General features: G+C 42.6%; 1 protein-coding gene across 2 annotated transcripts; it reads left to right on the forward strand.

The window, feature by feature from the left end:
- The first annotated feature begins 367 nt into the window (after positions 1-367).
- On the forward strand, positions 368-11,863 carry LOC146547727 (metalloreductase STEAP3-like). Of its 2 annotated transcripts, none has more exons than XM_085264575.1 (6): positions 368-453; positions 1,176-1,437; positions 3,538-3,804; positions 3,931-4,458; positions 5,301-5,465; positions 10,005-11,863. In XM_085264575.1, exons 2-6 carry the CDS (start codon positions 1,216-1,218, stop codon positions 10,290-10,292), a joined length of 1,470 nt encoding a protein of 489 aa, XP_085120701.1. In that variant the 5' UTR covers positions 368-453; positions 1,176-1,215; the 3' UTR covers positions 10,293-11,863. The 2 variants fall into 2 exon arrangements, with proteins under 2 accessions (XP_085120701.1, XP_085120702.1); XM_085264576.1 differs by having other exon boundaries at positions 391-453; positions 1,210-1,437.
- The last annotated feature ends 1,051 nt before the right edge of the window (positions 11,864-12,914 follow it).

Raw genomic sequence — 12,914 nt, forward strand, 5'->3', positions numbered from 1 at the left:
ATTCATCACATCATCACTTAAAGACCCCATAGCAGTAATCTGGGGGCACCAGAAGAATATATTGTATTCCAGTGGGGGTAGTGCCAGCCCATGCACACACCCCCTCTGGACCCGCCCCTGTTAAGGATGATAAACTTTTCACTTGTCAAACGTCATAATTAAGAGAAAAACGCGTAAGTTTTCCTCTTAATTATGGAAATGGAGTAACAGCCACTTTGTCTTTACTGTGTGCAGTGCTCATGCTTACTGTGGTGTTAACCCGCCCCTTTAAGTGCAGAAATCACACGTGTAATAAATATCATGGAGCCCGTTACGCTGCTTTATCTCGCTTACACACGTGGGGGCGTGGCTTTATCGCCCGCGTCATCTTATCAGGAAGAAAGGCTCCAGTTTACAGAAAGCTCTGTGGAAGCGTGGAGCCTGAACACCTACACGCGAGTAAACAGTGTGCCTGTAAGTATTCACAGACGATGTATTATGTCAGACAAGCTGTTATTTTACCAAAATGCTCGTCTTCGTTTTGCCTGCGTTGGCTTGTGTAACTTTCTTCGGAGACAAAGTTTCCCCGAGTTGACTCAAGGGCATCAAGCAAAGTAGCTTTCTATCCTCTTTTCCGTTTTCATGCCAGAGTCTGTGCGGATTTCAGTCTGTTTAAGTTCTTATCGTTCTCCGAACCACTTTTAGCAAAAGATACACCATTAATCGAAACAGCCTCTGAAGTATTGGCTTTTTAAAATAAATTCGGCATGTATCACTGTGATCATTAGGTGATTATTAAAGTGCTTCAAAGTGTGTTTTCATATTTTTCTCGAATCCTTCCGCGTGAGATAATCCCATCAAACGTGTTTCAGTAAAGTTGAAATAATTAAAGTGAAAGCTTCCTGGGTTAAATGTTTGTGATTGTTTTGTTTTTAATTAATTTTTTTTTAGTCAGCGTGTCCAGGAGTAGCAGCAAAATTCGCAGTTGCTATATTTGGGCTGCCATAACATCCATTTACGCTATTATTGGACAGTAACTTTGCTTTGATAGTGCAGAGTTGTGGATCTAGGACATGCCAGCTGAGATTCACAGATAATGGGTATTAGACATCTGTGCTCTGCAAAGGTGCAGCTAGAAAGCTACCGTTAAATTCAACCTGTTGTAACTCTGTTATTAAGATTCGTGTTTGTTTTAGGTCTCATCTGCTGCTCTCTCTGCTGGTTTGTCAGTGCACTATGCCTGATGATATGGCGAGGCCTTTAATCCGAGAAAGAGCTGGGGGCTCCAGACACCTTGAAGCCTCCATGATGATGCCCAGCACCCTGTTGATTGGCATCCTGGGCACCGGCGACTTCTCCCGCTCTCTGGCCAGAAGGCTGGTGGCCTCCGGCTATCAGGTTGTGGTGGGCAGCCGAACCCCCGCGCGCTTCACGGCTCTGTTCCCCGAAGAGGCGGAGGTGACATATGCAGCGACACTGACACTCACGTTCACACTCACAGTGTAATTGGTGTTTTTGTTTCCGTCCCTCTGGTGGTAATTATACATTCCTTTGACTTTTCCCCCAGCAGTGATAATGGATGTTGTTGCTTTACCTCATAAACATAGCTACTAGATAATCTCAGTTGATTGAGAGAAGAAGATGAGAGGCAGTATGGGAGGAGCATACAGCAGTCAATCCATCAGCCTGCGCCACAATACATTTGCACCACAAGATGACTTCTTGTCAGCCCCTGATTAAGTTCCCATCTGCAGCTTGAATCATTTTTTAAGGTGTCTTCACCACAGGCATACAAATATGGATGAGGAACAGAGAGTGCTATTGTTATGTTTTTCACATGCTTACAATGGCTTCTATCAAATGCGTTCAAGTAATCCCTCTCAGCCAACAGCTTCAATTTAAGTCTTCTCTCAAGGCTCATTTTAACACAGTTGTCTTTACTCTTATGGGGTGTGAGCAGAAAGCCCCACTCAGCTGCTGTTAAAACCCCTCTGTTAGTGAAGGGCAGCCAATCAGAAAAAGGTTGGCTTAAATTGAGATGAAAGGCTGCACCAAGGTCCAATATCCCCTTATCATTTGTTTCGCTAATTTAGTGTTAGTGCCTCCTAGAATTCATGCTCAGTAATCAACCTGTCTTTTATAGGATCTGGAAGTTAGAGTTGGGCTATGTTGTAAACTTTATTGTTGCTCTGCCAAAAAATTGCTGACTAAAATCCATAAGATTGCTCGAGTTATGGTCTCATGTCAATGTTAGGTCTCACACACTATTTGACTAGATCCACTTCCACTACTGTCACCAGTGTGGAGCCTTTTACTAGTGTGTTTTCAGCTCAGTATAGGCACCTCGAAGCCACAGGGGGGGGAAAAAAAATATCTAAGGGTCAATTCTTCTTTGGAGTCAAGCCATGTGATAAAAATGTGTAACAGCTGAATAACCTTTAACGTTGCCTTAAAAGCTCATGTATGAATATAGGGTCAGAAATAGCACTTGGGAATTTAAGTAAGACGTGTATGTAATTATATACTCCTTTGCCACATGGAGTGTTTAATACATGGTCAAAGCACACTTAAAAACCACACACATACATTCATCCTAGTAATGCTACACCCCCCCCCCCCCCCCCTTCTTTAAGGACTTTCAAGGCTCTTCTTTGGATGTTGGCTACCTTTTCATCTGCTCACTGTCAAGGTGATCCCACACTGCTTCAATGATGTTGAGGTCTGGGGAGACACTCCATGATTGTCATAGACGTTATTGTTGCACTGCCAAAAACAGCACTGACTAAAATTACAGTAGATCCATTTAGCCATGGTCTCATGTCTCACCCAAACCGTGACACGAGACCATGACTGTTGTGTTCAATTGTATGTTCCTCTTTTCAAGCATTGTTTAGCACTGTGTTTGGGATCATTGCTGTCAAATGAAGTTGTTGCCATTCAGATGCTTTTTAAACTTCTTTAAATTCATAATGTCATCGATTTTGTCAAACCAGTGTCCAAAGAAAGGGTTTGATAGACATTCAGAAAATCTGGAGAACTCTTGCTTAAGACTGCTTTTAATAACTACAAGAAGGTCTGGTGAAGAGTTTTAAACAGAACTGTAATAGCATATATTATTACTGCCTGTTTATTCATTTGCAAGCTGCAAGAAAGGACTTCCTGGCTTATTTGAGTTTGAAATTCAAATAATCCCAATAAAGCTTTTTGGAGGTTTTTTTTTGGTTTTCTTTCATGGCGGTTTTCAGTAAACATAGTTTGTGGTTAATGGGAACTGTGCAAAGCATTCGACTGAGACTGACAGCGGTGAGCTACAGGGTTTTAATTCAAACATACAATTTATCTGTCGCGTTCAGAGGTATGTTTTTAGAGCCAAATATGTATTAGGGTCAACGAGATGCTTGGTGTAAATACTGTAGGCAGAGGTCTATGCTATGCTACGTTTTACTAATATTTGACCAGGCTGTATTTAACAATACTAGGAAATCAACTAATGAAACAAGCTAAATATAAGGGAAAGTTTTGATATCGAGCGTGAACGTTTCTGTCTTTGTCCGTCAGGTGACCTCGCAGATGGAGGCTGCAAACCAAGCAGACTTGCTCTTTGTTGCCGTGTACCCTGAGCACCACTCTACATTGGTCCACCTGAAGCCAGCACTAGCTGGAAAGACTCTCGTGGATGTCAGCAACGGTTTGCAAATCAAGCAAGAAGGGCCTTCCAATGCCCAACAGCTGGCTGATCTATTTCCTGAGAGTTATGTGGTCAAGGGGTTTAATACCATATCAGCCTGGACGCTACAGGCAGGACCACGGGATGGGAGCCGACAGGTAGGGGACGTCATCACCACTCTAAGACTATTCGCATTCATGGAGGTCTGGTGGTATATGCGGTTTCAAATGAAATCGGTTTCTAGCCTCTAAACATGTTTGTCTTTATGTCGTCTTTTTCTCCAGGTTTTCCTCTGCAGTGACGATCAAAATGCCAAGAGCTCTGTGATGCAGCTTTGCCGCAGGATGGGCTTCATCCCTGTTGACATGGGCCTCCTCTCCTCTTCACTAGAGATCGAAAACCTCCCGCTGTATCTGTTTCCATCTTGGCGCACCCCCATCATCTGCGCTCTGGCCCTCTTTGTCTTCTTCTACCTGTATAACTCCGTCCGTGATGTCTTGCATCCCTATGTGACTGCGAAGAAGAACAATTTATACAAGTTGCCCATTGAGATTGTGAATATCACTTTCCCATGTGTCGCCTTGGTGATGTTATCACTGGTCTACCTGCCCGGTTTGATTGCCGCCTTCCTCCAGCTGTGGTGGGGCACCAAGTACAACCGCTTTCCTAACTGGCTGGACCATTGGTTGATCCAGAGGAAGCAGTTTGGACTGTGCAGCTTCCTGTGTGCAGTTCTACATGCGATTTATAGCCTGTGTCTTCCCATGAGGAAGTCCGCCCGCTTCCAGCTGATCAACAAGGCCTATGAACAGGTTAGATGAAGAAGAAGAAGAGAGGTGTCGGTTCAGACGTTCCATGAGTCTAACAAACAGGACAGAATAAATATAATATACATATATATATACAGAATAAATATACATAGTCTGTAATTAAATTTTCCAACAAACGGATGTATTCTGGTAAACTTATATTTAATCTGTTAAAATACATAGCAGTGGGTGTGCGGTTTGTGGAAGCAACAATGTTCCCCCATCACATTTGAATACAATGACCAGGAAAGACGTCTCCCTTTGTGCTAGTCTCTAGCCAAATATGCCCAAGGCAGAGGAGAAGGGAACTCATAGGCATTTTGTGCTGAAGAGGGGACATTTAAATTTGTGTCTGCATCTTACATCAGGCCTACGCTTTATTGTTGGACGAGGAGTCCTCTTCACCAAAGAAATGAAAATGCAAAAGAAGTGACACCATCTGCATCTTAATAAGATGTAATCTTCCTCGTAACCTTAAGCTTCATCTCCTGAGCTAAAGTCAGGGCTCTAACACACGAAACATTCATAAACCTCCTTATTTATTTATAATAACAGATAGTCATTGATTACTCGGTTATTATCTGCCCAGGTAGGCTGGTTGCTCTGTTTGTGGCAAGTTACAAAGCGCCCCCTAATGGACAAACTATGCAACATCAGCAATCAGAACATGGTTGAAGGGTGTTTGTACCGTCTTTTTAAGTGCTTTTCTTCAACACTTCTTTAGCACTTGAGAGTTAAAGGATCTGAAAAGGCAGTTGTCAGTTTCACATTTTTGTCATGCTCTTGAATATGTTGCTGTTACCCTTGCATTGACTGCATGTCTATCAATGTTGCTTGTTACGCAGGTGAATGCTGGCCACCCAGATTCGTGGGTTGGGGAGGAAGTTTGGAGGATGGAGCTGTACCTGTCCGTGGGCATCATGGCTCTCGGGCTGCTCTCTCTGCTGGCTGTCACCTCGCTGCCCTCAGTGGCCAACACTGTCAACTGGAGGGAGTTCACCTTCGTTCAGGTACGCACCCACACATACAGTGAGGCAAAAAAGTATTTAGTCAGCCACCGATTGTGCAAGTTCCCCCACTTAAAATGATGACAGAGGTCAGTAATTTGCACCAGAGGTACACTTCAACTGTGAGAGACAGAATGTGAAAAAAAAATCCATGAATTCACATGGTAGGATTTGTAAAGAATTTATTCGTAAATTAGGGTGGAAAATAAGTATTTGGTCACCTCAAACATGGAAAATCTCTGGCTCTCACAGACCTGTAACGTCTTCTGTAAGAAGCTTTTCTGTCCCCCACTCGTTACCTGTATGAATGGCACCTGTTTGAACTCATCATCTGTATAAAAGACACCTGTCCACAGCCTCAAACAGTCAGACTCCAAACGCCGCCATGGCCAAGACCGAAGAGCTTTCGAAGGACACCAGGAAAAGTATTGTAGACCTGCACCAGACTGGGAAGAGTGAATCTACAATAGGCAAGCAGCTTGGTGTGAAAAAATCAACTGTGGGAGCAATCATCAGAAAATGGAAGACATACAAGACCACTGATAATCTCCCTCGATCTGGGGCTCCACGCAAGATCTCATCCCGTGGGGTCAAAATGATCATGAGAACGGTGAGCAAAGATCCCAGAACCACACGGGGGGACCTGGTGAATGACCTGCAGAGAGCTGGGACCAAAGTAACAAAGGTCACCATCAGTAACACACTACAACGGCAGGGAATCAAATCCCGCAGTGCCAGACGTGTTCCGCTGCTGAAGCCAGTGCATGTCCAGGCCCGTCTGAAGTTTGCCAGAGAGCACATGGATGATACAGCAGAGGATTGGGAGAATGTCATGTGGTCAGATGAAACCAAAGTAGAACTTTTTGGTATAAACTCAACTCGTCGTGTTTGGAGGAAGAAGAATACTGAGTTGCATCCCAAGAACACCATACCTACTGTGAAGCATGGGGGTGGAAACATCATGCTATGGGGCTGTTTTTCTGCCAAGGGGACAGGACGACTGATCCGTGTTAAGGACAGAATGAATGGGGCCATGTATCGTGAGATTTTGAGCCAAAACCTCCTTCCATCAGTGAGAACTTTGAAGATGAAATGAGGCTGGGTCTTCCAACATGACAATGATCCAAAACACACCGCCCGGGCAACAAAGGAGTGGCTCCGTAAGAAGCATTTGAAAGTCCTGGAGTGGCCTAGCCAGTCTCCAGACCTCAACCCCATAGAAAATCTGTGGCGGGAGTTGAAAGTCCGTGTTGCTCGGCGACAGCCCCAAAACATCACTGCTCTCGAGAAGATCTGCATGGAGGAATGGGCCAAAATACCAGCTACCGTGTGTGCAAACCTGGTAAAGACCTATAGTAAACGTTTGACCTCTGTTATTGCCAACAAAGGTTATGTTACAAAGTATTGAGTTGTATTTTTGTAATTGACCAAATACTTATTTTCCACCCTGATTTACGAATAAATTCTTTACAAATCCTACCATGTGGATTCATGGATTTTTTTTTTTTCACATTCTGTCTCTCACAGTTGAAGTGTACCTCTGGTGCAAATTACTGACCTCTGTCATCATTTTAAGTGGGGGAACTTGCACAATCGGTGGCTGACTAAATACTTTTTTGCCCCACTGTACTTCAGCCAGATACTTCATGCTAGCATGTGCTGTCAAATGGTTTTGTTCTCCGTGCTTGTAGGATGATGGTCAAAGACGTTGGAGACAGGCAGGACGTTTGAGTCGCACGCATACGAACAGACAGGCGTCACTCTGATGTGCAGACAGATGCACGCTGTGTCTCTTACACCACATAGTGAATGTGTGGCAGTAAGACACATATACAAACACTGACTCTTAGTGTTTGCAGTCCCGCAGCTGCCCCAGATTTGCTGTTAAACTTGTGCTGTGACAAAGCCGTTAGGAGGGTTGTGACTCAGTTTGTACGCACACTTCCTCCTCTCCTTAACCCCCCCCCCCCAATGGCCTCCAGTTTTCCGGGACGTGAAGTCTGTTTGTGCCACTTTTCCCATTTCATCTTCCTTTAATTCGGTGGCCTTTAGATTAGTCACATGTCAACAGTTTGTGCGATTAAAGCACTTCTAGACTTGTTGTCAACAGCATGGGTGCACAATTAGTTTGTTTTTGTTTTTTTTCTCTCTCTCTTTTTTTTTTTTATAAATGCATAAACACTGTCAGAGCTAGCAACTGTCAAAGTATCCAGAACCCTGTTTTTGGGGTCTATTTTTAGTTTCTGCTTCAGTGTGGGCGCTCTTGGACAGTTAAGGAACCGTTGAGTGATCTAGGTGTTTAATTTATATAAATTATATAGTCAATTGTGGTGGCATTGAGTTGCTATATCAGTTCTCAGCTGGCTAATATTTTAGGTGCTTTAGATGTAAAGTACACTGAGTTCTCGGGTAGAGCAGAAAAATGCTATATGTAAACCAGTCCATTTATAAGTTGCTGCTGTTACCCAGGCATATGCAAATTGTTAAGCCCAATGTGTGACCCACCTGCCACTGGGACACTAACTTCAATATAAGAGCAGTAAATTTAGGTCATAGTAATGAGTCAGGCTAACCACCTCCTATTACCAGTTTAAATTCCCTTTTTTTAAATAAATAAATGTATGTAAATATGTAACCTGCCAAGGGATTGCAGATGCAAATTAGCTGTAAGATAACAGTGTTACAATGGATCATGGCAGCCTTTATGTTAATTTTGCACAAAAAAACAAACAAATAAACCTATGCGTAAGGAATTTTGACTTTCAGTCCCGATCAAAAGTTTAAGAGCACTTGAAAAATGGCAAAAAATTATATTTTGCATGGTTGAATCTCAACAAGGTTCCAAGTAGAGCTTCACATGCAACTAGAAGAAATGGGAGTGAGACAAAACATATTTTTGAGCATGCAATTTATTGAAAACTTCTTTTGATCGGGACTGTTTGTTATTAATGTGGCTTGCCTGCAGTACCGTTACAGTCCACCAGGGCTGGCCACACTTTGGGAATCACTGTTTTAGGTGACACAAATGCAAATAAAATGTTCTGGGTTTAAAAATAATGTGTTTTTTATGGTTTAATTTTTAGTATGTGTGTTTGTGTGTTTAAGCACCGAATGAAGACCACCCTGACCTGCATGTTTCCATAAATTTGTCTTTGCTTTCAGCAGTGAGGATAAACTCAAGCAAACTTTGAAGTTTGCAGGACGTCACATGATATAAATAGAAAATTATTCATCTCTTGCCATTGCAACTCACTTGGTGTTTAATTCACCTCGAGCTGAGCTGACTACAGGAGCACTTGGAGAGCACTGTTTCTGTTGCTGAACCTGTGGAAGGATTCATAGCAGAAACCTGCAGCCGCCTTTGGCTGTTGGCTTTGGCTCTCTGACGACCCCCCACCCTCCCGTCTGCCCTTGCACGATGAGTTTTACGGTCAAAAACAGCCTCTAGTGTCAGCCTAACCCTTACTGCTACATGAGTCTTTGTTGCCGACCATCCCACCACTCTTTTTCTTTTACGTATTTGCTTTTGAATTGAATTAGATTTAAATTTCAGGGATATCCCTTGTAAAAAGTTTCAGCCTCAATAAATCTATTATGTTTTTTGCAACTAATTAGGTTCACTGGCAACAGGTCATCAACATGAGTGCGACTAAAAACAGCTTATTAGAAGTAAAGGTTGGCAGAGTGTCATTATTCTGCGAAGAAACTGCATCTACGAATTGTGAAACAAGAATAATTTAGAATAATATCCCTTAACATAAATTTATGAAGTCCTTGAATATCTCATCATCTACAGAGTCTCTGTATGTGAGGGACAAATCATTTATTAATGCCTGTGATCCTTTGGCCCTCGGGAGGCACTGCAATAAAACAGACACGTGTCTGTCATTGAAATGAATGCATGAGCTCAGAAACACTTTAAAGCTCTGTCAAACAAGGAGGAACTCGTATGTTAACATGATTCAGAAATGCTGCTGCTGTCTCAGGACCTAAGCTCTTTTATACAAAGCAGAACTACCCGGCTTTTTATCAGCACTCTGTTCAAAAGCCTGCATGACTGATAGTACGGCAGTGTTTCAGTGCCTATTTGATTGGCAGCTTGGACGTCTGTAAAGGCATCATGAATGCTGAAAGGTATATACTGTATATACCTTTAAAAGGTATACGCAAATGTTCAATTCAAGTTTATTTATATAGCACCAAATCACAACATTTGCTTCAAGGCGCTTTATATTAAGTAAGGTAAAGACCTGCAATAACAGAGAGAAAACACCAACAGTCAGACGACCACCATATAAGTAAGCAGTTGGCAACATTGGGGAGGAAAAATTCGCCTTTGACAGGAAGAAACTTCCAGTAGAACCAGTAGAGTTCGATTAGAAAGTGTGCTAACTAAAATGTAGCTCATTTTTAAATCTATGATGGAAACAGCGATTTTAATATTGCATTTTTTTAATTGTCAACACAAGGAAGCTAAAAAAATTCAATCAGTGTTGTAAGATTTTATTAAAGGTATTATCCCCTTTATTCTGTCTCCTGCAGTCCACACTCGGCTACTGCGCCTTATCCATGGCTACCCTCCACACCCTCATCTTCGGCTGGAACCGCGCCTTCCTCTCGGCCCAGTACTACTTCTACATGCCTCCCACCTTCCTCCTGGTCCTCATTCTCCCCCTCGCGGTGCTGCTGGGCCGCGTGGCCCTCTTCCTGCCCTGCGTGGGCCACCGGCTCGAGCAGATCCGCCGCGGCTGGGAGAAGAGCCGGCACATCCGCTTCATCCTGCCAGATGACGACTGCCGCAACGGGCTGGAGAATGTCAGTAATGTGTGAGAAGCACCGTTTTCAGCAGCGTGCATAGAAAACCCAGACTCATGAATATAAAGCACATGGAGGATAAAAGATTTATACACTCTTTGAGCACTTTGGAGGATCATCTCTGGCCTTTTGAGGGGGTTCAGAGAGGATCCTCTTCAACAATTAGCTGGAAGACTCTTTGAGATTTTTAGAGCGGTGGTGCCACCTTTACTGCTCGATGCATTGGTAGTTAGACTACTTAGTTAACATTTAAAGTGTTTTATCGATCTCTTTTCTGTTAATCCAAAACTGAAGAGCAGTATTCATGCAATCAAAACAGCCTCTGTAACCTTACAGCTGATAGTCGAGCTTAAATGAGGTTTACTATGAGCATCAGAAGTGCGCTTGGCTTTCCTCACGCTGTCTGCATTCCTCTCTAGGAGCATTTGGTGCTGTACAGATCTGTTTCTATTTGAAGTCATTTGAAGCTTTTCTTTTCTAATTTCTCCTTTTCTTCCCTTGACAGTGATCAGCACTGTGTTAAAACTATTTGTTTTGGGAAAGGCATATCTCAAAGAAAAACTCCTTCCCAGAGTTGACACTATGTTTTGAATCCTCTCCTTTACAGAGAAACACTGCAACAGTAAAATATTAAACTATAATATTTAAACACTGAATATCATCATAATCACTATTTTTCACAATATTTGACACGAGTGCGTATGTTTGAATTAAGCCATTTTCTCAAACGGATCAGCCGCCTGCCTTGTCGTAACTTAGAGGTGCTAACTGCTCATTTTCCAGATCGATGCACATAGATGCAGCATCCAGGCCAGCGAGATGCACGTCTGCTGCTGCCATCTCGCTCAGGGGAATCTCACCACGGCCTCTGACTTATTCAGATGTAAAATGTCAGATGTTTCTGCTGCTTTTTTTTTTTCTCTCACTCTGATGAAGTAAACACCAACACAGGCAGTAATATTTCAGTTAAGAAGCTGTATTACAATATTTTACTGTCATTCACTGTTTTACTGTTTATCCAACTGGAACTGGATAAATCTAAATAAGAAATTATTTATTTAAGCTTACTTCATGTCAGGTGACAGTCCTGACACTAAACTAAGGTACAGCTAGCTTATATTGGGTAAGGTAAGAGGCCATAGTTTAAATGTAACCAAGCATCGTGTGACATTAATACTTGTTACACACCAAACTGATTGAAAATAGAACTCAGATTCATTTTAAGTGGATATATCTGCATGTAGAAAGAAATGCAATTTCAGGTGTATTGCTCTTTTAGGAAGCGTGGCACAAAATGAAGTCTTTCACATGTTCTAAATAATCTGTCATACGGAGAAGGCGGAGCGGAAATATAAAAACCGATTAAAAAGGAAGTTTTGACTCTTCAACCAACTTTTTCTTCATTAAAAAAAACTCCCAAAACAACACCTTTGTACATCAGCCCTACGTGCACTCTCATTTTTCTGCTCTTGCCAGAGATTTTCATTTATATGCTGGATGTGTTAAGTCTGTGTCTGTCATCGTGACAACATGATGATTTCAAGTGTTAATTTATAAAACATGGAATAAAGTTTTCTATGACAGAGCGAGCTTTCACATCTCTGGTGTTTGTCGTCGTTTTTGGAGTTCTTCAGATTAGATTAACTTCTGGATTCAAATAAACCATCTTCATGTTTTAAATATTACACTTAATGCCACCAAATCCCCCCCCCCCCCCCCCCCCCACCCACCCCCACACACACACACACACACACACACACACACACACACACACACACACAGCCGAACATGTCATTTTGTGCTTGCTGCCATCTTGTGGTGACTTTTTCTATTGTCTTGCACGACTTGTCCTTTGGATTTTTTTTCCCCCACTTCATGGCCTCCTCAGTCAACAGATCCCAGTCCAGTAGAGGATATTTGGGATGTAGTGGAAAGGGAGAGTCACATCATGAACAACCTGCTGACAGAGTAATGTTTTCAGCTCCTTGTTGAATCTGTGCCACAAAGAATCAAGCCAGTGCTGATGGCAACAGGGAGTCTAACCATGCAACAGCAAACTACCTAATAAAGTGGCCAGGTACTGAGTTTCTATGTGTGTTTATATGACAGGGACGGAAAGTGTGTTTACCTTACTCTGCCGTCATAACTAAAATATGCCTTTAAATCCACATTTCCTGCTGATGAAGCTGGACCACTACAACAGGGATGATCTGATATCCTCGTGTTGGTGTTGTTCCCAGACCATCATGAAAATGTTCCAGGATCAACATTGCAAGTGACCAATCACATTGTTGTGACGTTATTCTTTTGCGTGCCAAGCCATTCGTGCATTTATGAAATTCCAATGTTGCAAGGACAATATCAATTCTGCTTACCGTTTATAAAAGGGTTATGGTTAGGGTTAGGGTCAGGGTCCGTTGATCGGTGGACAGAGGCGGTTTCACGCAGCTTAAGTAAAGTTTTTTGTTTTACGCCGGTTTTTCCCGAAGTCGCAAAAGTATGACGTCACAACATTCTGATTGGTCACTTGCAATGTTGATCCTGGAACAACATTTAGTATGATGATCTGGGAACAACACCAACACGAGGATATCAGATCGTGCGCTACAAGAGGTCTGTTCAGCAGGACTGACTGGA

This window comes from Mchenga conophoros, linkage group LG23, assembly GCF_057382185.1.
Source record: "Mchenga conophoros isolate Kocher_MC1m ecotype Shallow Benthic linkage group LG23, M_conophoros_male_GT1.1, whole genome shotgun sequence".
In the NCBI taxonomy this organism is placed as follows: domain Eukaryota; kingdom Metazoa; phylum Chordata; class Actinopteri; order Cichliformes; family Cichlidae; genus Mchenga; species Mchenga conophoros.